Raw genomic sequence first — 26,404 nt, forward strand, 5'->3', positions numbered from 1 at the left:
TTTTACGGGCATTGCGCCAGTTCCCCAATCGCTGTATCTCAGAATTTCCTGTGTGGTGCATGTTACAAAGTCTCTCTTTGTTTGTCACGAGAATTATTATCCTCTGCAAATCTATTCAGTAGCAATTTAAGTGTTCTTGCAGTTTTCTGACTTATCTGATCCATTTTTTAAATCGTTTTACTTATACTTTTATCCCTTGTTATCGCCTCTCAGTTCTTCAATTTTCCCTCTGTCCAATAATGAATGGGAAGTTTAGTCCGCTGCTCGGCATAATACGAGCAATAATAATTTTGTGTGATCCACTGGCCTGGTGTCGGTCTTTCAATTGGACGCCACGTCGACGGCTTGCTTGCCCCATTACTCCAGTTATCCAACTGGGGAAAGGGGACCTACAGTTTAACTGGAAATCCGAACCACTTGTTATTTCTGGCGACTCCTCACATCACTGGGCAGTATACACTGGTGAGCTAAGACTTTTGACCCCCTATTTAGTAGGGTGCTGGTCCTCCTTTGGAATAGAATACAACTGTGCTTCTACGTCATACGGTTTCGACAATTCCTTAGTAGCTTTCCGAAGGTAGGCTAAGTCGCACCAGATGTCTAAGCACTCGTCACTGATGTCCCATAAACTGCGGGCCGGTGCTTTGTGGGTGTGCAAATTGCGCCTCGTAGTGTCCAAGATGTGTTCCATTGGGTTCAGATCAGGCAAATTTAGTGACACTAACCAGAGTTCACTGTCATTCTCCTCAAACCACGGTGACTTTGTCAAATGGACAGTTATCCTGCTGGAAAGTACCAACGTTGTCCTGGAACACATCAAGCATAAATTGATAGAAGTGACCTGCAATAATGTTCATGTAGCCCTTGCTTGTCATGATGTCTTCACTACCACAGGTCTCATAGAAACAAAGGTGAGTGTTCCCCATAGCACAATACTGCCCCAATGGCCTCGGTCCGTGGCGTTAAGCATGATTCGAGCAGCGTTTCCATGGACAACGGCACAGCCGGACACGACCATCGAGTTGATGTAACAGGAAACTTGATTCGTTAGACCAGGCTATACATTTCCAATCCCAATGGCACCATCCCAATTGCAATAGTAATTCCCAATTGGCTGCTGGGAATACAGAGGTGTCGTCTGCTGCGGAGGCCCAGGTTCAACCAAACATGCGCTCCGCGCTGGGTTGCCGCGCAGTCTCACGCACCTTGCCACGGTTCGCGCGGTTCATGTCCTCCCTCGGGCATGGGTGTGTGTGTGTGTGTTGTCCTTAGCGTAAGTTAGTTTAAATTAGATTAAGTAGTGTTTAAGCCTAGGGACCGATGACCTTAAAACAAATTTCCAAATTTTCGACAATGTGCGCTGAACGGGGCACCAGAAACATTAATGCCTGCATCTGCATTGTACTCTGTCGTTAGATCTGCCACACATTGCCGTCTATTCTGCTTCTCCGGACGAGGAAGCCTACGACTACTTCATTCTGTGATGAGGAGTAGGCCTACTCCTGCAGTTCCTTGTGACCTAATTGGGCATCACCGTCCTTCACTCTCCATAGATGCTCACAGCTGTAGCACGTGGGCAGCTAAACAGATTTGCCGTTTCCGTGGTGCTTGTTCCCAGCCGTCGGGCAATAAGTATCTGTCTTTGGCCAAAGTTGCTCATGTCAGCAGATAGCTCGCGTCCACTGCCTGTATCGTCGCTGGAGTGAGTCCTCATTCGTTTACGCCGCACTTATACAGGGTGGTCCATTGATAGTGACCGGGCCAAATATCTCACGAAATAAGCAACAAACGAAAAAACTACAAAGAGGAAACTCTTCTAGCTTGAAGGGGGAAACCAGATGGCGCTATGGTTGGTCCACTAGACGGCGCTGCCATAGGTCAAACGGATATCAACTGCGTTTTTTAAAATAGGAACCCCCACTTTTTATTACGTATTCATGTAGTACGTAAAAAAATGTGAATGTTTTAGTTGGACCACTTTTTTCGCTTTGTGATAGACGGCGCTGTAATAGTTGCAAACGTATAAGTACGTGGTATCACGCAACATTCCGCCAGTCCGGACGGTATTTGCTTCGTGATACATTATGCGTGTTAAAAAGAACCGTTTACCAATTGCGGAAAAGGTCGATATCGTGTTGATGTATGGCTATTGTGATAAAAATGCCCAACGGACGTGTGCTATGTATGCTGCTCGGTATCATGGACGACAATCGTCCAAGTGTCCGGATAGTTACGTTATTTAAGGAGACAGGAAGTGTTCAGCCACATGTGAAACGTCAACCACGACCTGCAACAAACGATGATGGCCAAGTAGGTGTTTTAGCTGCTGTCGCGGCTAATCCGCACATCAGTAGCAGACAAATTGCGCGAGAATCGGGAATCTCAAAAACGTCGGTGTTGAGAATGCTACATCAACAACGATTGCACCCGTACCATATTTCTATGCAACAGGAATTGAATGGCGACGTCTTTGAACGTCGTGTACAGTTCTGCCACTGGGCACAAGAGAAGCTACGGGACGATGACAGATTTTTGGCACGCGTTCTATTTACCGACGAAGCGTCATTCACCAACAGCGGTAACGTAAACCGGCATTATGTGCACTATTGGGTAACGGAAAATCCACGATGGCTGCGACAAGTGGAACATCATCGACCTTGGTAGGTTAATGTATGGTGCGGCATTATGGAAGGAAGGATAATTGGCCCCCATTTTATCGATGGCAATCGAAATGGTGCAATGTACGCTGATTTCCTATGTAATGTTCTACCGATGTTACTACAAGATGTTTCACTGCATGACAGAATGGCGATGTACTTCCAACATGATGGATGTCCAGCACATAGCTCGCATGCGGTTGAAGCGGTATTGAATAGCATATTTCATGACAGGTGGATTGGTCGTCGAAGCACCATACCATGGCCCGCACGTTCATCGGATCTGTCCCGGGATTTTTTTCTGTGGGGAAAGTTGAAGGATATTTGCTATTGTGATCCACCGACAACGCCTGACAACATGCGTCAGCGCATTGTCAATGCATGAGCTAACATTACGGAAGGCGAACTACTCACTGTTGAGAGGAATGTCGTTACACGTATTGCCAAATGCACTCAGGTTGACGGACATCCTTTTGAGCATTTATTGCATGCGTTCTCAGAAATGACAAGTTCACAAAGGTACATGTATCACATTAGAACAACCGAAATAAAATGTTCAAACATACCTACGTTCTGTATTTTAATTTAAAAAACCTACCTGTTACCAACTGTTCGTCTAAAATTGTGAGCCATATGTTTGTGACTATTACAGCGCCATCTAACACAAAGCGAAAAATGTGGTCCAACTAAAACAATCATATTTCTTTACGTACTACACTAATATGTTATAAAAATGGGGGTTCCTATTTAAAAAAAAAACGCAGTTGATACGCGTTTGACCTATGGCAGCGCCATCTAGCGGGCCAACCATAGCGCCATCTGGTTTCCCCCTTCAAGCTAGACAAGTTTCGTTCTTTGTAGTTTTTTCGTTTGACGCTTATTTCGTGAGATATTTGGCCCGGTCACGATCAATGGAGCACCCTGTGTATTGTACTTACAGAATCAAAAGTGGGTATTTAATCTGGTAGTATGCAGTGGTCATAATGTTGCGGTTCATCATTGTGTATTAAGAATACTAAAGAACCACACGTATGTTGCGACTGCGAAAACGCGTTGTTCGTTCAGCGAATAGTGCGTGGCGAACTGCATTTTTATAGACTGAGTAGCCAGCTGACAAAGAAATAGCGGACTAGGTAATCCCTTCGAGAGTGTCATTGCGCAACCATTGAGAGTCTGGACACCGCTAGATAATAGTGGCTTTGAAGACCGCACATTCCACAGCAGGAGCCAGCATGGAGCACCCACCGGCGGACAGCGACTCGTTGGTGGTGCCCGGGTCGACCCTGCGGATGCTGCTGGGTCTGTGGCAGCCGCGGTGCGCGGCCCCCGGCACGCTGAGCACAGCGCTCGCCTTCGTGACGCTCGCCTCCACCTCGTTCCTGGCGCTGTGTGCGGCCCTCAAGCTGTGCGCCGACCCTCCGCAGGAGCTCGAGCAGATCACGCTGTGCGGCCTCGTCGCATCCGCCTGTGTTGGATATTCCTTCAAGGTATAGTTCACTGTCCATTCTCCAGATATGTGGTCGTGACTTCCATTCACGGTATACCTACAAGGTTACTTTGCGTACCGTACAAAAACACCACTAGTAGAAACAAGATACAATTTGCTGTCGAAAACTCCTCTTTCAGTTCGATCACTAGTTAACGTGAAAGATATTTTGGCTGTAGGAACAGGCAGCTGCATTGCAATGTCAGTAGGCTTTTTGGTTCATACTGACGATATTTAATGGATACAGAAAGAAAGTTAAGCCTCATTCGCCTGTCGACGCTCACCAAACCACGATACAGCGAACGACGGGGTACGTAAGGCGTTTTCAAAGTTACTACCCTGTTTTCCCTCGGTTCGCTACTGAAATTTATCGTCCACCAGTGAGTTCTGTTTGGACGAAGTAAAAACGCAAACTCCGACCACAGGCCATAGTGGTCCCATCGGAACTGGCCGACCGCCGTATCACCCTCCGTCAGTGGCGTCATTGGATGCGGTATGGAGGAGCACGCGGTTTCACGACGTACAGCCGCTACTACTCTGTCAAGCAGCCCCTCAACTGGCTTCACGAAGCTTGGTACACCCAGTCCCAGTCCTCCCACCAAGGATGAATCTCTGTCTGTACCGGGAATCGAACACGGGTTGTCCGCATGGCAGTCAGTTGCACTAACAATTCGGTCGCGGAGCCGGACTTAGACGAAGTACCACAAAGAATTTTTTTTTTTTTTCTTGTGAATTGGTTTTACCATCGTCTGACTTGTTCTTAGTGAACTAGGGAAAAGCAGTGACAGCCCTGTACATATTGATTTGCGTGAAAAATGGTATATACCTTTTCGTTTACGTTGAGGCTTACCTGCACATCGTCTGATTCGCAGTAGTCGTAGAAAAGGGACCCAATATTCTTCATTAATGTTAGTACAGCCAGTGCAACTAATTTAATGCATTTTCTTCATCACAACTTAGGAAACTGTTTCATTCATTTAAAATATAGTCAGTGGTCTGAAAGTTACAAATATTTTACAGTTTGGTTATAGATGCAAAAAAGAAAGTTTACTTGACAAAGAACCATAGTTTCATTTTCTTACCTAACCACACACACACACACACACACACACACACACACACGCGCGCGAGCGCGCGCGCGCACACACACACTGAGAGAGAGAGAGAGAGAGAGAGAGAGAGAGAGGTGTGTGTGGGGGGGGGGGGGGGATAAATATATTTAAAAATAACTATATATTTACCGCCAAATCAGCTACATGATTAAACATTCTGTATCTGCAAGTACTTCCGGCAAAACATCATCATATGGCAAGCCAAAAAGTCTAGTAAACACGGACTCTAAAATGCATAACTTAAGAGTTATGAGCCCTACTTCATTTCCAATATTCTGAAACAAATCTCTTCTACTGCAAAGTTTTGGCTTTCCATATTTTGACAGGTGGTGCTGGGGATTAAATTAAGAAAAATATGTCCGCATTAAAGCATCTAGAAACGTTTGAAGCAAAAAAAGTCTAGTAAACATAGGCTCTGAAGTCCGTCCCTTAGAGCTATGAGCACGTTCAACTTGGCTGCTGCGAAACACGTGTTCTCTACCGGAAAAGTGCTCATAGCTCTTAAGTTAAGCATTTTAGAGCCCATGTTTACTGCACATTTTTGATTCCAATGCTCCTTCCTGTCATATCCTTGCATATCCTGGGGCACCCTGTGTATAATGTAATTTTAAAACTTGATGCAAGATACGTCTACGTCTACACACATACTACGCAAGGCACCCTACAAAGCCGAAAGGACGTTACTTCGCACCAGTATCAACGATTTCCTAACACATTTCATTCACGTACGAGAGCGTGGAAGAAAGGAACCAACCCGTAAATTCGCGACGTAATGTTTGGAAATAGAACGCCTCTTACATGCAGAGCAAATAGGATGCCTCTTACAAACAAAGCTTAAGACTCAATTTCAAAAAAAATATCTATAGCAGCCCTTGCTACACTAACTGATGTTAATGTATTGAAGAATATAGATAGGTGTGCTACTGCTTCTATTAGATTTCACCAGGGCAGTGAGAAACTCAGAATGAAAAGAGAAGCCAGGAAAGTGGTTACATGTCAACCAAACTACACTGCCAGAAAAAATTAGTACGCCGTTTGAGACGTTTCCATTTCACTAAAGATTTATTGTTGCAACAGTCGATATGGTGTGGCCTCCATGGGTGGCAACGTAGGCGCTGACTCTGGTATCCAGTCATTTGTACAGATGGCGAATACTGTCCTGGGATACGTTAAGCCGCGCCTACTGGACCTGTTGACGTAGTTCTGTAAAAGTTGTTGGCTGACGAGTTGCACGACTTACTTCTCGTCCCGTCATATCCCACATGTGCTCGTTTGGAGACAAGTCCGCAGATAGTGCTGGCCAGGGAAGTTGCTGCAAGCCTTTCAGGGCACGTCAAGTTTCACAAGCAGCCTGTAATGTCTGAAAGAAGAGATACCATCTTCCTATAGATAAGGCTTACCGTCCAATGGTCTTCTTCGGTGCGGAACACTCACGTTCGTCAAATCTTACGGGAATTGGTAGATTGACTGCCGCGCGTGATGAGTATAGTGGGCAGGGGAACTGCAAATGTAGTGTGTGGACAGTAAGTTGGAAGTGTGGGTCTCACGGGTAGGGTGCCAGAGATAAGCCCCTGCAGTCACACTATCCTCTGTGTCCTCGATGGCTCAGTCAGATAGACCGTCTGCCATGTAAGCGGGAGATCTCGGCTTCGAGTCCCGGTCGAGGCACATATTTTCAATTGTCCTCGTTGGTATTTATCAACGCCCGTAAGCAGCTAATGGTCTGGACTTCATTGTAATTTCATTCTTTGAGAGCTGCAAATCACTAATATCCGAAAGAACAGATACCATCTTCATATATCTGTTTGTGATGGTCAGATCGACACCAACGTGTCTGTAGATGGCACTGTGAAAGGTCAGAGGACATCGCAGTTTTCGAGACTCACACACCGACTCCAGGAATCACGATGTGATGGCTACTGGATATGAGAACAGGACTGGTTTGCTAATTGTTGAAGGAAGAATGAATTTTTGTTGTTTTTTCGCACCCTTAATGGCCATGGTACCAAATGATATATTCCAGTAACGAAACAAGACCCCACACCACAAGCCTCTTGAGGAATGTACTGACCCTTGACTGAACTGCATAGTCATTTGATTTGTCAACCACAGAACATCTAGGGGATGCGATGGGAAGATGTATACTTTCATACCAGACTTCACCCACCATACTCCGTGAACTGACACAGCATGTGTTTTAAGCATTCATTCGATGTCATAACTAAACGAAGAATGTATTCGTGTCCGTGGAGGTCACACCTCACAGTGATGTAGACAACAGACATCAGTTTCGAAAGGAATGAAAGTATATTCATTTAACATTACGTGATGCACAAAACGTTCAAACAACCGGCTGCTGGTTCATGGTGTAACACTTTCTATTTCCATCAACGTATATAATTGGTTGTGTTAAAATTTACAATTATTCTATCGCTGCGTGTATCTGTCTACAGCACTTAATACCCTGTATTGTGTGACTGTCGTCTGTCCATTTCTACTTTCTGGCTTAAGTCTGGGTGGCATATTTTGACGGGTACAAAAATGGGGGGCCGGCCGCTGTGGCCGTGCGGTTCTGGCGCTGCAGTCCGGAACCGCGGGACTGCTACGGTCGCAGGTTCGAATCCTGCCTCGGGCATGTGTGTGTGTGTGTGATGTCCTTAGGTTAGTTAGGTTTAAGTAGTTCTAAGTTTTAGGGGACTGATGACCACAGCTGTTAAGTCCCATAGTGCTCAGAGCCATTTGAACCATTTGGAACGCCCCTTCTTATTTTTGAATTTGCCAGCAGATGGGGAAACCTGGTAGCGTTGTACAAATTTCTTTACATTCTAATGCCATGTGACACAGGTCAGTGACCTACCCACATCACAAGGCCTGCCTCCTTATCAATGACATCACCACTCTTACCAGCCATGTTATCAGACTTATCACTGATATCACCTTTCTCATGTCACAAGCCAGGCCACCACTCCTTACTGTTACCCTTCGCGTGCCGCCTCAAACCCAACCATTCAAAATCCAAGATCTCGGAACTTGCACTGTTTTACTTTTTAACACCTTCCACTCACCTCGCTTCCCCTCTCCTTCAATCATAGCATAGTACTTTACAGACTATTAAAATGATACAGTCAATTACAATGCAGCGGTCTTGGCGCTCAAAAGTATCTGAAAGCTCCCATTTTTTTGTCTGCTATATTAAAAAATAATTAATCAAAAATTAAATTACTGGAAATATTTTTGACCACGCCTGCTAGAGAAATCATTTTTCGAATATTGAAACAAGCCTGCCAACTTGCGTATATGTCTCACAACTTCTTCTTGGTGTTGTGATCTTTTTTTCTCGTCAGCATATGTTTCTGTACCACGAAAAGCACGTCAGTTACAAAAGAGGGTTAATTTATAGCAAATGATGATTTACTATCATTTCTTTTACAGGCGGTTTTCAGTGTAGATCAAGCTCTGAGAATACTTGGTAACGATGAATACAATAACGATATCGAGGATGACAGCAGTCAGATTTCACTAAGAGCCCTTTCCGTCCCCACCCCCAAATGCATGTCTCGATGCGACTGATGAGGATTCAAGTGATCAAAATAATGAAAATTTATATAATTTAGGGGGAAGTCAAGTGATAACTGAAACAGAAGTAGAAATAGTTATTGAAAGTGAACGTACTGGAAGGATGGAAGCAAGAAGAGAAAAGGCAGGAAAAGGCAGACAGGATGATAATGGTATACAAACACGAAGAAAATGTATCATGAAGAGAAATGTGATCTTACAGACTGCAGTAATGAATGGTCTCAACATTATGTTCCCAACAATTGAAGGCTATCGTAAATACAAAGACAGAAAAAAAATCGGAACACCAAGAAAGAGCTATGCGACATGAAAGTAAGGTGGTAGGCGTGTTTCTATATCTGAAACATCATGTCTATTCAGATTTCAAGCCACTCGCATAAGAATCGCGCTATTTGTGGCACTATGAAGATGAAAATTACGTTTGCTTTAAATACATACTGTTACGGTCGTGCCGGCCGCGGTGGTCTAGCGGTTCAGGCGCTCAGTCCGGAACCGCGCGACTGCTACGGTCGCAGGTTCGAATCCTGCCTCGGGCATGGATGTGTGTGATGTCCTTAGGTTAGTTAGGTTTAAGTAGTTCTAAGTTCTAGGGGACTGATGACCTCAGATGTTAAGTCCCATAGTGCTCAGAGCCATTTGAACCATTTTTTGTTACGGTCGTGAGCCTAAGTTGTCTTTGGGATGTTACTCAATAATGGATTTAAGGCAACACTAAGTTTGGACGAGGTTGTGTAGCAGGACTACGGAAAGCTGAATGTTCCGATACTGCGGAAAGACATGGTACGAATGTAGTGACTGTACAGGAATCCTGTCAGCGGTGATCACGAGGATGTAGACCAGTGAGAGCACCAGGCTCCGGACAGACACGTGGCACTACCAAGAGGTAAGACCGTCGTGTTCAGCATATGGTTGTGACGCATCGTACTGCATCTCCAGCAGCAATCTGAGCAGCATTTGGCACCACAGTGTCAAAAACAACTGTCAAAAATCGATTATTTCAGGGACAACACCGAGTCAGATGCGCTGTAGCGTGTAATCCACTGACTCTAAAAGCACCTTGCAACTTCAGTGGCGTCAAGCGGGAGTTCATTGGGGGGCAGAGTGGAGGTCGGCTGTGTTTTGTGATGAAAGCTGGTTCTGCCTCTGTGCTAGTGATGGGTTTGTGTTGGTTAGAAGCAGGTCAGTAGAGGTTCTGCAACCAACCTGACTGCGTCCTAGACTCACTGGACCTACGCCTAGAGTTATGGTCTGGTGTGTGAATTCGTATGACAGCAGGAGCATTGTTGTGGTTATCTCACGCAACCTGAATGCAAAACTGTATGTCCATCTGGTGATTCGACTTGTTGTGCTGCTATTCATGAACTACATTCCAGGAGTGGTTTCCGACAGGATAACGGTCGACCACATAACCGCTGCTGTAATCCAGCATGCTCTATAGAGTATCGACATGTTGCCTTGCCCTATGCGATCACCAGATCTGTCTCCAATCTAGCACATACGGAACATCATTGGACGACAGTCATCCGTAACCAGCAGTTACCGTCCCTGTATTGATCGACCAAGTGCAACAGGCACGGAACTCCATCCAAAAATCCGACATCCTACAATTGTACCACACAATACATGCACACTTGCTTGCTTGCATTCAACAGTGCGGCAGTTACCCCAGTTTTTAATGTACCAGAGTTTCACATTTGCAATGGCTTCTCTCGCACTTACATTACCGGAGGTGGAAATTGGTGTTTAACGTCCCATCGATAACGAGGTCATTAAAAAGGGAGCACAAGCTCGGATTAGGGAAGGATGAAGAAGTAAATCGGCCTTTCAAAGGAACCATCCCGGTATTTGCCTGGAACGATTTAGGGAAATCACGGAAAACCTAAATCAGGATGGCTGGAGACGGGTTTGAACCGTCGTTCTCCCGAATGCTAGAGCAGAGCTTACATTAGCCTGTAATCTTGCTATGTTAAGCACTGAAATGTTATACAAACGTATTCCTAAAAATTCGTTACTGTACATTCATTATTTTGCGGTGTTGCTATTTTTTTCTGTCAGTGTGTTTTGGTCTTGTTTTGATGATGATATGATTGAGACGATTACCACATTCACAAACGAATATGTTGCAAACATAATAGATTGGGAGATTGATTTCAATTAAAAGGAGGCTATTTATTACAATTATTTACTTAGCAGTTATACTGAAATACTGAGGCGGATATGTACTAGGAAACAATAATCTCGTTACTTGGGATAACACAGTCGAATTCATAATGTCCAACTTACAGTTATGTGATTTGACAAGGTTAACGAACAATTGCAGGGAAGTGCAAAAAATGGTTCAAATGGCTCTGAGCACTATGGGACTTAGCTGCTAAGGTCATCAGTCCCCTAGAACTTAGATCTACTTAAACCTAACTAACCTAAGTTCATCACACACATCTATGTCCGAGGCAGGATGCGAACCTGCGACCATAGCGGTTGCGCGGTTCCAGACTGTAGCGCCTAGAACCGCTCGGCCACTCCGGCCGTCAGGGAAGTGCAACCAGTGAAGGAAAACGTAGCGTTGATGAAACAACTATAGCTTAATTTGGTAAGTATAGATGCAAACAGTTCTCAGGGGAAAACCAATACAATACGGCTACAAAATTTGAACTGGAGCTACAAGGACTAGACAAATTGCATGGTGGATCCTCATCAAAGTACGAGCATTACCCTACCGGAGAACTACAAACACTTGGTCTTAGGAGCGAGTGTTGTTCTGCAGTATACTGATGTGTTATTGAATTTGGGGAAATACTCCTATCATCTGCTTTTTGATAATTACTTGATATCATTTCCCTTCCTTACTGAATTACATGATAAAGGCCTTCAGGATACAGAGCAAATCAGAGAAAAAACGAATCTCGAAATGTGACCTATTAGACAGTAAGTAGATGGATAAATCTGATCAGGGAACCATTCAATTAAAAAGCGACAAGTCTAGGAATGCAATAGTTGAAAGATGGAATGACAACAGTATGGATATCTGTAAAGTCACTACACACACTAAAGCGATTTTCGCAGAGTAAGAAGAAATGCATAGGTATCGAACAGCCTCTAATGATTCAGCTTTACAGTGAAAACATTGATGGAGTTGATCGGGCTGACCAAAGCATAAGCCTCTACAGGACATTCATCAGAGGGAGAAAATGGTACTTCAGTTTGACAGCGCATTGCACTGACGCAGCGGAACAAAATGGATGAAAATTACATAGGCTTGAAAGTAAAGAGTAACTGGATCATCTTGACTTTCGTGGCCATGTTGTAGCTTTGTCCTGTAAACAAATGCCCACGCATGCAAACCTAAGGGGAGGCCATCAGGACACGGCACCAGGACTCCAGTAACGACAGAACAGATCACTCGGTGATTGGCCTACGCAAACATTCTGCAGCCTCAGACATACAAAAACCACGGCAAGGGGTGTAAAATGTGATGTTGGCTTGAATGTGAATCATAAAACGGTAGTGTTTAAACATGTTTTTACTCTGTTTATACTACTATCAACTTTGAAATGTCACAAATTTCACCGTATTCATCGCAAATAATACGTGGTGCACTATGTGATCCAAACTATCCGGACACATCCAAAAACATACGTTTCTCATATTAGGTGCATTGTGCTGCCGCCTACTACCAGGTACTCCATATCAGCTTCCTCGTCATTAGACATCGTGAGAGAGCAGAATGAAGCGCTCTGCGGAACATATGGACTTCGAAAGCGGTCAGATGATTGGGTGTCACATGTGTAATACGTCTGTACGCGAGATTTACACACTCCTAAACATCCCTAGGTCCATTGTTCCCGATGAGATAGTGAAGTGGAAACGTGAAGGAAGACGTACAGTACAAAAGCGTACAGGCCGACCTCGTCTGTTGACTGACAGAGACTGCCGACAGTTGAAGAGGGTCGTAATGTGTAATAGGCAGACATCTATCCAGACCATCACACAGGAATTCCATACTGCATCAGGATCCACTTCAAGTACTATGACAGTTATGCAAGAGGTGAGAAAACTTGGATTTCATGATCGAGCGGATGCTCATAAGCCACACATCACGGCGGTAAATGGCAAACGACACCTCACTTGGTGTTAGGACGTAAACATTGGACGATTGAACAGTGGAAAAACGTTGTATGGAGTGACGAATCACGGCACACAATGTGGCGATCCGATGGCAGGCTGTGGGTATGGCGAATACCTGGTGAACGTCATCTGCCAGGGTGTGTAGTGCCAACAGTAAAATTCGGTGGCGGTGGTGTTACGGTGTGGTCGTGTTTTCCATGGAGCGAGCATGCACCCCTTGTTGTTTTGCATGAGACTATCACAGCACAGGTCTACACTGATGTTTTAAGCGCCAAAAATACTAGGCTGTATCGGAAATCTAATAGTGTATTCCAATCTCAAAAGAGATTCATAATAAGACACCTTTGTTGCATGCTCTAGGTCCAGCCAAGGTAAGTTCACAGGTGCTACTTTGGTTCTAGCTGTCTGATATATATATATATATATATATATATATATATATATATATATACACTCCTGGAAATGGAAAAAAGAACACATTGACACCGGTGTGTCAGACCCACCATACTTGCTCCGGACACTGCGAGAGGGCTGTACAAGCAATGATCACACGTACGGCACAGCGGACACACCAGGAACCGCGGTGTTGGCCGTCGAATGGCGCTAGCTGCGCAGCATTTGTGCACCGCCGCCGTCAGTGTCAGCCAGTTTGCCGTGGCATACGGAGCTCCATCGCAGTCTTTAACACTGGTAGCATGCTGCGACAGCGTGGACGTGAACCGTATGTGCAGTTGACGGACTTTGAGCGAGGGCGTATAGTGGGCATGCGGGAGGCCGGGTGGACGTACCGCCGAATTGCTCAACACATGGGGCGTGAGGTCTCCACAGTACATCGATGTTGTCGCCAGTGGTCGGCGGAAGGTGCACGTGCCCGTCGACCTGGGACCGGACCGCAGCGACGCACGGATGCACGCCAAGACCATAGGATCCTACGCAGTGCCGTAAGGGACCGCACCGCCACTTCCCAGCAAATTAGGGACACTGTTGCTCCTGGGGTATCGGCGAGGACCATTCGCAACCGTCTCCATGAAGCTGGGCTACGGTCCCGCACACCGTTAGGCCGTCTTCCGCTCACGCCCCAACATCGTGCAGCCCGCCTCCAGTGGTGTCGCGACAGGCGTGAATGGAGGGACGAATGGAGACGTGTCGTCTTCAGCGATGAGTGTCGCTTCTGCCTTGGTGCCAATGATGGTCGTATGCGTGTTTGGCGCCGTGCAGGTGAGCGCCACAATCAGGACTGTATACGACCGAGGCACACAGGGCCAACACCCGGCATCATGGTGTAGGGAGCGATCTCCTACACTGGCCGTACACCACTGGTGATCGTCGAGGGGACACTGAATAGTGCACGGTACATCCAAACCGTCATTGAACCCATCGTTCTACCATTCCTAGACCGGCAAGGGAACTTACTGTTCCAACAGGACACTGCACGTCCGCATGTATCCCGTGCCACCCAACGTGCTCTGGAAGTTGTAAGTCAACTACCCTGGCCAGCAAGATCTCCGGATCTGTCCCCCATTGAGCATGTTTGGGACTGGATGAAGCGTCGTCTCACGCGGTCTGCACGTCCAGCACGAACGCTGGTCCAACTGAGGCGCCAGGTGGAAATGGCATGGCAAGCCGTTCCACAGGACTACATCCAGCAGCTCTACGATCGTCTCCATGGGAGAATAGCAGCCTGCATTGCTGCGAAAGGTGGATATACACTGTACTAGTGTCGACATTGTGCATGCTCTGTTGCGTGTGTCTATGTGCCTGTGGTTCTGTCAGTGTGATCATGTGATGTATCTGACCCCAGGAATGTGTCAATAAAGTTTCCCCTTCCTGGGACAATGATTTCACGGTGTTCTTATTTCAATATATACACTCCTGGAAATTGGTCCTCGCCGATACCCCAGGAGCAACAGTGTCCCTAATTTGCTGGGAAGTGGCGGTGCGTTCCCCTACGGCACTGCGTAGGATCCTACGGTCTTGGCGTGCATCCGTGCGTCGCTGCGGTCCGGTCCCAGGTCGACGGGCACGTGCACCTTCCGCCGACCACTGGCGACAACATCGATGTACTGTGGAGACCTCACGCCCCACGTGTTGAGCAATTCGGCGGTACGTCCACCCGGCCTCCCGCATGCCCACTATACGCCCTCGCTCAAAGTCCGTCAACTGCACATACGGTTCACGTCCACGCTGTCGCGGCATGCTACCAGTGTTAAAGACTGCGATGGAGCTCCGTATGCCACGGCAAACTGGCTGACACTGACGGCGGTGGTGCACAAATGCTGCGCAGCTAGCGCCATTCGACGGCCAACACCGCGGTTCCTGGTGTGTCCGCTGTGCCGTGCGTGTGATCATTGCTTGTACAGCCCTCTCGCAGTGTCCGGAGCAAGTATGGTGGGTCTGACACACCGGTGTCAATGTGTTCTTTTTTCCATTTCCAGGAGTGTATATATATGTGAATTATTTTCTGCTTGGATGATTTAATGATCTTGTGAACTCTAAGGCAACAATTACAGAATAGAGGATACATCATTAACATACTGCTAGGTGCTGTAGTCAGAAACCTAACACATGTTCAATTTACTTTATTACCTTCATAAATCAGTACTCACTGTGCAGTACCGAGTTGTCCACAATGCAAGCTGATCTCCCTTTCTGTTGCACTCAATTACAGAAGTACACGTGTGTGCTAACCTATCTGTTAGATTTCACTCTGTTTTTCTGGGGATGAGAATTATGCACTTCCAGAGCTTAGTTACCACTACTTATAAGAGTAGTCTTTGCTTTTTTTCACAACACTCATCTTTCAATGGTAAACAGCAAATGGTAATCTTTGAGCTAGCTCTTCTTGAAGATATCTCGCTTCTCATTTGGAAACCTTTACCTACAGCTGTTTATATTGCTATTTTTTCGTTTCCCATTACATGTTACCCGATACACATTTGCACTATTACACCATTACACAGTTGCATCATTACAGCACAACCTGGTACCTCTTAGCCATTATCTGTTACCCAAAACACTCTTACACCATTACCCTATTTCACCATTACTCTGTCAAAAGTTGCCCATAATGCCAATATCTGTTTCCCATTAACCTCTGCCAGTCACACCCTTAGACCATTACAACATTACACAATTACACTAGCATATGTTTGCCTATACCCCATTACTCCGCTACCACGTTACCTCATTACACTGTTATCCCATTCCCCCAACTGAAGCAATTACAGAGTTACACTGTTACACTATACTACTGTTACCCATTTACTAATATGCTTTTATGTTGTATATAAGTTAGCCTTTTACCAATATCGCATTGTACTGTATTGTACTGTATGGAACTGGGGACCTAGAAACTAGGGAGAGGCTTCCTCCCCGCCGTAGCCCTCAGTGGTACACCGCCACAGCAGGCTACAGCAGTCCACTCACCCCGCCGCCACCCCACACCGAACCCACGGTTGTTATTCGGTTCGGCCCCCAGTGGACCAACCCGGAACGTTTCACATCAGACGAGTGTAACCCCAATGTTTGCGTGGTAGAGTAATTATGGTGTACGTGTATGTGGAGAAAGTGTTTACGCAGCAATCGCCAACATAGTGTAACTGAGGCGGAATAAGGGGAACCAGCGCGCATTCGCCGCAGGACATGGAAAACCGCCTTAAAAACCATCCACAGACTAGCCGGCACACCGCCGGACGGATTCGTGCTGGGGACCAGGATGCCTTCCCACCCGGAAAGCAGTGCGTTAGACCGCTCGGCTAACTGGGCGGACAATACCCCGTTACATTATTTTATTCATTACCCATTACACTGTGGCCCCACTACCTCATTACCCTGTCAGCCCATTACATTGTTATCATGTACAAAGTTATGCTGTTACATTGTTACCTGTTGCCAGGTTACGCTGGAAAATGGACGCCAGTACCTGACATCCTCGGTAGCTGACACCCATAACAGCTGACAACCACAGTAGCTGATAACCTCAGTAGCTGAAACATCACATAGCATGTGCTAGAAAATTTTACAAAGTTCCCAGCACAACTCTAATGTGCAAAATTTATGTCAAATATCTAGTTGAAAGACAGTTTCTAATGTGTGACCATATGATTTAGCATTGTCATCGGAAGACGAAAAAATTTTGTTGGAGGTAACGTAAGTACCCTAGAAAGGTGTCAGTATAATGTTTGACAGACTCTGAAAGTGAGTGGTTGACAACATAGAAACGCTCGTATCAAATCTACACAAATGTGTATTACAACTGCACTGTAATGTTTGGTATTATATCAGCAGAAGATGGCAAACATTTTATTCTGCGAAGTAAAGTCCAGCATGGAATCGCTTTAATGTCTGACTGACTTTGAAAGCGTAGCAACCCCCGTTTCACACAAAGCATAACAATCCTCCTTTCATACCTAGACGAATTTTCACTGCTACTGTCCTATATCCTGTCCACCTAAATGTCATGTACATAGATTCCACTGGGTGACAGCAGACGATGACAAACATTTTGAACTGCAAGCTGAAGTTAATATACTAACTTGGGGTCACTATAATGTTTGGATGTCCTTAATATCGGCTTTGGAGACGAGTTTCTGATGAACTGATACATGGGAATAACATTGTTTGCTTTTATAAACCTCGTCAACGACTGCATTTTAAACCTGTAAGCTAGATCACCAATAGTGCCCACGTGCAATTTGCAGAGCAGCTTGTGTGCCATACAGAATTACGCCGAGCCAAGAGTCAAACGCATTGGATGCCGGTAGAACAAGACTTGTTGGAACAAGCAAAACACCCGGTTACTGGGTTCACTCTTAGCAATGCGTGCCTTGGGGCACATGACTAGTTTCGTAGAATATTTAGATTGTGAAACTGATTAATTTGAGGTTTCATTGTGCCTTAAACCATCTGATACAGAAATCAAAGTTTGCATCTAAAGAAGTCCTGCTTTACGTAATTTTGTCTTTAAAATGATCCTTCTCAATATATTGCAAAAAATTCAGAACATTCAGATGTTTTTGAGCACAGGTAAGATAACTACATCGTGATCGACTGTTTCATTTAAATGGTCTGCAAAACACATTTAGCCGTGGAAATACTACAGATCACACACTTTAAGTAAATTAGGAGAAATTCTTCTAAAAGTCGCACAAAAAACAGGCTTCAGAGCATTTCGATGATTTTGAACATGGTCAAAAATACTACAAGTTAATCCTGTAGTAATTTCTTGAGTAAATATGTTTTAGAATAGCGCACAGAGTACATGTAACGTACAGATACTTCTGAGTACCAAGTTAGCTGCACTATTATTAACTTTTTCATTTTAATGAACTGTACATTACTGTGTTCTGATTTTAATATTTATTTCGAATTTTTTAAGGGTTCCACTAGCACAACTGGCTTACTTCCACCATCTTAGACAGTGATTGGCTGGGGAGAGTTAGGGTGTGGAGGTAGGGCTGAGAGAGGAGAAGAGGTGCTTTTCTTATGGGTGACGATAATTAGGTCATTGATAATTCCGATGAAGTCACTGACAAGGTTTTTTTTTAAGAAAACAGAGAGGTCCAATCTGTAGATTAATGTTGCTCCTTGGTAGCTGCGCTACTGGTCCTTTAGCCGAAAATGTTGGTGTGACAGGATTGTATCTCTTAATACACACATCAAAAAAAGTTTTGCAACACCCCTATTCCCGGAACTCCTGAAGATAGACGTTGACTGTGGGTATTGTATCACAGACACAGTCCCTTTGACTGTTCAGAGATGTCACCAAACCAACCCAAAGATGTAAATCACCATGCATGAGCAGTGCCTATTAGACGGAGGGGGTCCGTCAGCCGATCAGTTCCAGTCATTGCACTTGGAAGGAGTTACACGGCTCGTGTTGTCTATAGTTTAACCATGCCTAGACGGTCAATACCGCAGTTCGATCGCGTCCGCATTATTACTTTGTGCCAGGAAGAGCTATCAACAAGGGAAGTGTCCAGGCGCCTAGGAGTGAACCAAAGCGAAGTTGTTCTGACGTGGAGGAGATACAAAGAGGCAGGAACTGTCGATGACATGTATCACTCAGGCCGCACAAGGGCTCCTACTGCAGTAGATCAGCGCGACCTACGGATTATGGCGCGGAGGAACCCTGACAGCCACGCCACCATGTTGAATAATGCTTTTCGTGCAGCCACATGATGTCGTGTTACGACTGAAACTATGCGCAATAGGCTGCATGATGCGCAACTTCACTCCCGACGTCCATGGCACGGTCCATCTTTGCAACCAAGACACCAAGGAGCGTGGTACAGATGGGCCCAACAACATGCCGAATGGCCACCTCAGGATTGGTATCACGTTCTCTTCACCGATGAGTGTTGCATATGCCTTTAACCAGACAATCGTCGGAGACGTGTTTGGAGGCACCCCGATCATTCTGAACGCCTGAGACACACTGTCCAGCGAGTGCAGCAAGGTGGAGGTTCTCCTCTGTTTTGTGGTGGCATTATGTGGGGCCGACGTACGCCGCTGGTGGTCATGGAAGGCGCCGTAACGGCTGTACGATACGCAAATACCATCCTCCGACCCACAGTGCAACCATATCGGCAGCATCTGGGCGAGGCATTCGTCCATGGAGACAATTCGCCCCCATCGTGCACATCTTGTGAATGACTTCCTTCGGGATTACGACATCGCATGACTAGAGTGGCCAGTATGTTCTCCAGACATGAACCCTATCGAACATGTCTGGGATAGATTGAAAATGGCTGTTTATGGACGACGTGACCCACCAACCACACTGAGGGATCTTCGGAGGATCACCTTTGAGGGGTGGGAAAATCTGGACCAACAGTGCCTTGATGAACTTTTGGACAGTATGCCAAGTCGACTACAGTCATGCATCAATGCAAGAGGACGTGCTACTGGGTATTAGAGGTACCGGTGTGTACAGCAGTCTGGACCACCACCTCTGAAGGTCTCGCTGTATGGTCTTACAACATGCAATGAGTGGTTTTCATGAGCAATAAAAAGGGCGGAAATGATGTTTACGTTGATCTATATTCCAATTTCGTGTACAGGTTCCGGAACTCTCGGAACCGAGGTGAAGCAAAACATTTTTTGATGTGTGTAAATAGAGAAGTCCAGTAATTTTTTGCAAATGTTCTAACGAAATCACTTCGTATATTTATTTACGGAGATTGATTCCTATCGGTAAAGACCAGGCCTCGTTACAGCTCTCCTTGCACTAGCATTTGACGGATAGCTTTGAATTATATTCCGCCAAAAGGATGTGAAACATGAATTAATTGGCACACAAAGTAATTTTTCCTGAAGGAGATCAAAAAGTTGTCTAACTAGGCACACGGAACGACGATAATATCCGTTAAGGTATCGTAAAATAAACATGTCTTTGTTGTGAGCAAAAATTGGTCTACAATTTAGAGATAATCTACTCTTCTGATCTATTTATTACCTATTTATGGATGCTTGTGGATCGAAAACTTACATACACAATAACTTTTGAAATACATTATTTCCAGCAAAACTAATGAATAGAAAGTGTTCATAACAGTGAATTGCATAATCTGAATAAATAGGTTTCACAGGGGATATCAGTTTCCATTAGTATGTAAATTCATGTAACGAGTGCTTAGATAACAGATTCTGTCATCAAAATTTATGGGAAGAATAACAGCATGTAAAGAAAACTTAGTATACATCCTAGCTATTGTAATTAGTAGCATAAAAAACAAAGTAGTATGGTTGGGTCCAAACATTATGTAATCCCGTTTTGAAGAAAAGAGGCGATTAAATGGGAAATAAGAAAAGGGATTTCCAAGGAGACCTGTGTATGTGGGTAAATTTATACACGATTACAAATAAGGACTGTTATGTAAGTGGCTGGGATTGGTGACGTTCTCCTGTAATCCAGCGACTTAGAGGCCACATGTGGTGGATGGAATGATGGTGGGAGTACTTTTTCACAGCATCCTGTGTTGATCTGGCGTCCGCATTGAGATCGCCATCAGTGTTGCAGCTTGAGAGGAGTCTTGGGTAATCAGGTTAGGTAGGGAGTGACGCACTGGGTCAGGGAGGAACTGAGCCGGAGAAGGCCTCGTGGTGATTAGCATAGGGATAGCGTCGCGATACAAGGAAACCTATCTGTAGATTTATGTTGCCTCTCGGTAGCTGCGCCACTGGTCCTTTAGCTGAAAATGTCCGTTACAGAAAAAAAGAAGTCCAGTAGTTCCTTTGAAATGTTCACACGGAATCGCTGTGCATATTTATTTACGAAGTTTGATTCCTGTCGCTTAAGGTCAGGTCTCATTACAGGTCAAAAATGTTTATGCATATCTCCTCGCAGTCACATGTTCTGGGTATTACCTTTATATACCAATGCTGGTTTCTCCTGCCGGTTACAAAACGAATACAATCTCTGTAGACCTTTCTCATCGAATCCAGCTCTGTCCGCCTTCCTACAGCATTCGTGCCGGCCTATGTGGTGATACCATCTATTCAATGTTCCGACATCTGAAAGCTGCAAGTATCCTGTGTCCAGTTGACAGTTCGGCCTTTGACCCTATTGAACTCCTCGTTCCCCAAGAAAGTTTTCGGTCTTGACTAGATGATTTTCACAAGTGACTTAACCTGTTGCTATGTATTAGCAATGTTCGTGGTATTGTTTTTGTTGTTACAGAATTTGCCTTACTTCAGCGTGTGTTCTCTCCTCACAGGCGGGGCTCTTCGTTGCCCAGGGCGGCACGCTGCGTCACACGGTGCGACTGCTGGCAGACACCAGGCTACGGTTCTGCAGTGGAGATAGCAGTGAATTTATACGGCGCCGGTACCAGAACCATTCAAACATCATTTACTACCTCTGTCAGGTTAGAATATCAAACAGACCTGCAGCCTCAGGTAAAAATAACTGTGATTCTTCACAAGTAATGAGTACTCTATATCTGCAATCAGTTCTTAAATACTGCACGTGTATTAAACAAGGACAGAAAAGGGGATTAAATAACACCAACAGTAACACAGTTGATAAGGTAGTACTACTGTGTATCCTAACTAAGACCTGAACGTCACAGTCATGCCGTCTGGTTTTATTGTTTGATTTGAAGTGGTTCAGAGTAACAGTGGGTACAGAGTTGCTCGAATGACAGATAAATCGTGACTGCTGTCTGTTGGTCGTGTGGTATGTTAGATGCTGTTCTATCTATCTTCCATTTTCTTCTATTCTAGCTTCGTCTTCTATCCACGTATCTTGTTCTTCTTTTAACTTTTCTGTCCATTTATCTTGTCTATCTGCGTTCTATCTTCTTCTTCCATCCGTCCATGCATTTATAATCTGAAGTCTACACCCACAGTTTTGTCTGTATGTTTGGGTTATTTCCAGGAAGATAGTTGTATTCATGACTTTTGTCTTTAAAATGATCATATTCTAGAACTACATCGATTTCATTACAATGAAACGTCTGGAAAAATCCATCTTCTCATGCAGATTACTCTTCCACCATCTAAATCATTCTGATATGAACATATCAATAAAAGTATTGAGTGATGCCAGCATGCACTGTTTTAGAATGAATAAAACGTAAAGAACTGTGTACATGCAAATGACTGTTTCAGGACAAAAAGGTACACAAACTTCAACTCTTTCTCGTTATGCACCAAATTTGTAGGTAACAGACACCAGATCTGAACTATTACCGATGTACCTGTTTCACTCTATCAACATAATACTTAATTTTAAAGTGTCAGTTATAACTAACATTTCTATATTTAGGGAAATATGATGGTTCTAAGGGAACACACGCTTACGTCATGGCACGAGTTCGATGCATTACTCTGACCTCTCGTTCATTTGATTTAATCATATTCGTTATAGTCATCATTACTTTGTCTACCTGAAATTCAAATAGTGGCAAAGTTATTACGTGTTTACAACATTACAAGCTTCAATTTCATCTATCGATGAATATTTTAGCTGATTTGGTTTGCGAGTAGTTTTACTTAAAATTAATGTTAATAGGTTGTGTTACTCGTAAACTAGAGGTCTTACAGCGGCGTCCAGAGCTACAGTGGGTTCGTGAATTTCAGATGCACAATTTGACATCCTCACGTATTTTTTTGTATTTCTTATGTATTTCCGCGTTAATTTCGATGACTTGAAAGCACCACTTGGTCAACAGCGTGCGTGTGTGTCCCATCTTCTGGATTTTACCAGTCGTTACCTGCCACTGCACACCGTTTGTGTATGTGCTAGCCACGCCTAACCAGGCGATCACGCTATTACACTCGCTCCGTCGTACATAGCCGAGATGCAGACAGTCCTGTAATGTCACAGCACGTTTCACTTCTCGTAAATGCGTACGATCATGAATGCTATTACATAACCATATAGGGAACGGAAGGATCATATCACTTCAAAATGTAAGTACCTGTCAGCAAAGCAGCTGGTGGCATGTAGGTGTGGCAACTCTCACATCCAATTAACTTCCAGACCTCATCTAGCGTACAGTTTATACAATTGCTACCACTGGCTCTTAAAACAAAGATGAGGACTCCGTGTAGCAATGGGCTGTATAGGGTGATTTTTGGTGATCCACACTTACTGACAATTGTGGAACATCCTTTGCTTCCTGGTTTCTATATTGCTATCCTGTCAGTGTTCTGTTATTGAATTTGATTAATTCCCCACTAAAGCTTTTACTGTAAAGTAAAAACTGCAAAACATGACTCGTCAAATCCACTCCTTTCCTGCAGCAATGTATTTCTGTGCACTGCACACATTTTAACTTTACTAAAATTTCCATCCGTTTTTCCCTAGTTGCTACGTCAGTTGCGCTTTGTCATATAGGTAACAAAAATTCCACTTTTTGGAACCGAATTTCTTTAACGCAATAAACGTGCTTCACCTGTTTATGAAAGACATCCTCAGTGCGCTATAATAAAAGGAAAATAATTTAATTATACTAACTTTGATACGAGTTCTGTAGTGATTGTTTTATATCAGTTTCTATTTACGACTATATAGTTTGCTTTTTTACATTTACATTTATAACATGTTCTATTCATGCGTCAGATTTATTCTTATGTATTTATTAGGTACACAGGATACAAGTTTCTTCTAACTAATATGTCACATTTGAACACTTCCCTGCACATGACCTATTCTGTAGCACACTACAAGTGTTCTTGCTCACATGATTTAGGGCTGACTGAGAGATCATGAGAGTTTAGAGGACAACAGTGGAGTGGAATGTTGGGTTGGGGCACGCTTCAGTGACCTTACACGTTCATTGTACCTAAAGTTAAAATTTCTTGTAGTCATCCTAATATACTGAGAGTCACACTTATTACATGTTCATTCCTGTATTCCTGAACTGTTTCAGTAACATTTTCCTTCTACCACAGTCTTTATTTTCTTCTTCATTGCGCTACTTGTCTTGAATATATGTTAATTTTATTTTTTGAAGATGTTAATAATCTTGTGTGTACGTTGATTGTGGTATGTTATGGTGTATTACTTTATGTTGAGGGATATGTTTCTGACATGAACAGCATTGTGATTACTGTCACATGTTGTCTGAGCTGTTTTTAATTTTGTTGTGTTCTGTTAGTATTTTCTTTTTAATGTTGCCATCTAGTCTGTATGCTTTGTATACCGTCTTGCTGTTGTGTCCACTGGTTTGTGCTATGTTGACTGTCATGTTTAGTTCCTCTTGATAGTTCTTTTTGTTTAGAGGTGTTTTACACAGTCTGTATACCGTATACCTGATACCTGTCATTGTATGAGACTGTGGGTAGTTTACTTCCTTGTGTATTATATGTGTTTATCTGTTTCCTTTCTTAAAGTGTTGAAACTGTGTCTGCTGTTAGATTTTGTGATTTTTGACATCTCTTTTATTTATGTTTCCAAGTAGAACTGTATGTTTTGGTGTATCTTATTTAATTGTCTGTGTAAACTGTTTGTATCTTCTTGTGGTTCATCCATGAGGAAAACGATATCATCTACATATCTGTGACAGTGTTGGTTCAAATGGCTCTGAGCACTATGGGACTTAACATCTGAGGTCATCAGTCCCCTATAACGTAGAACTACTTAAACCTAATTAACCTAAGAACATCACACACATCCATGCCCGAGGCAGGATTCGAACCTGCGACAGTAGCAGCCGCGCGGTTCCAGACTGAAGCGCCTAGAACCGCTCGGACACTCCGGCCGGCGTGACAGTGTAATATTTCATATTTTTCGTTCCAGTTATCCCTTACGAGGTCTATTTTCAATGTCATTCATTATGATGTTTGCTAGTGCGTGTGAAAATGGCTTCCTGTTGGCAGGCTGTCCTTCAGTAGGTAGAATGAACTGTTAAACTGAAAGTAGGTTTGTTCAATTATTACTTCTCAGATTTGCATCACTTCTTCTTTAGGGGCGTTTGAAACTACTAGATTTCCTGTCAGTTGTTCTGCGATTACGTTAGCTGTGTCAAGCAGGATTGAATTATACAAGTCATTCCTTCAAAGAATATGAGTTTTGTGGACGACAGGATTTCTGTAGCTTACATTTTTAGGATTAATTCTAATGAGTTTTTATACTTCTGTTGTTCTCTAGCTTGAAATGTTTACTCAAGTATTTGTGTGTAAGCTTTACTATGTGGTATGTGGGAACACTCTTCATGTTAATAACTGATCTGATACGAATATCGTCTTTACGTTCTAAGCTGGCTTCTGAGCAAAAGTGCTACCGGATACTTTTGTACTAAGTTTTCATTCTGCGTTTTTGTACATTTTTAACAACATTTAATGTGTTTTTGAATTTTTTTTGAGACCTGTTGATTGGATAACATTCGAGTTCTTCAAGTAATATGTTTGTTAGAGGCAGTAGATTAAGTTCTAAAAGACAGGATTTTTCTTAACTTTATGACAAAGCAGAAAAGTCCTATTTTAGTTCAAGAGCAGATGTAAGAGCTCTGTGCGTTTGATAAGGAGCAGAATTCTTTCCATGTGCTTGGGTTTTTAATATTTGAAGGGAAGTTTTGTCTGAGATGTGCAAGCGTTTCTGATGTTAGCTATAGAATCCAACCACTCATGCTGCAAAGACAGAATCCTTATGTTTGGGTTCAGAGGGCATACATAGTTCTTACAAGCTGTTGGCAGGACTGGTGGAGACAGCCAGCTTCACAAGTGGTGTGAAAGAACGGCTCACAATTTTTAAAATCCTACCCAGAGTCGATAGTGGTCCTGTAATTAGGAGCTGAGTGAAATGTCTAAACCAGAGGCTCACACAAATCTGCTAGGATTTCGGATGCAGATTTCTTCTCTTCTGCTATCGGGTGGGGTTGTAGGGCTCCACTCAATAAATCGATCATGCACAACACAAAGGAAGCGGCAGAGGTCGTTTGATGCGTACATATGGATTTTGTAAGTTAAAGGTAACCATCCGCAGGGGCAATGATAAATTA

The 26,404-nt window shown here is 44.0% G+C and overlaps 1 protein-coding gene across 1 annotated transcript in view; it reads left to right on the forward strand.

Annotated features, from left to right (window-relative positions):
- The first annotated feature begins 3,889 nt into the window (after positions 1 to 3,889).
- LOC124572341 (odorant receptor Or1-like) overlaps positions 3,890 to 26,404 on the forward strand; it is a 90,727-nt gene continuing 68,212 nt past the window's right edge. Inside the window, exons 1-2 of the mRNA XM_047131130.1 lie at positions 3,890 to 4,144; positions 21,674 to 21,823. Of these exons, the coding sequence (XP_046987086.1) occupies positions 3,890 to 4,144; positions 21,674 to 21,823 (405 nt within the window). The remainder of the gene's footprint in view (positions 4,145 to 21,673; positions 21,824 to 26,404) is intronic.

This window comes from Schistocerca americana, chromosome 1, assembly GCF_021461395.2.
Source record: "Schistocerca americana isolate TAMUIC-IGC-003095 chromosome 1, iqSchAmer2.1, whole genome shotgun sequence".
NCBI classification, from domain to species: Eukaryota; Metazoa; Arthropoda; class Insecta; order Orthoptera; family Acrididae; genus Schistocerca; species Schistocerca americana.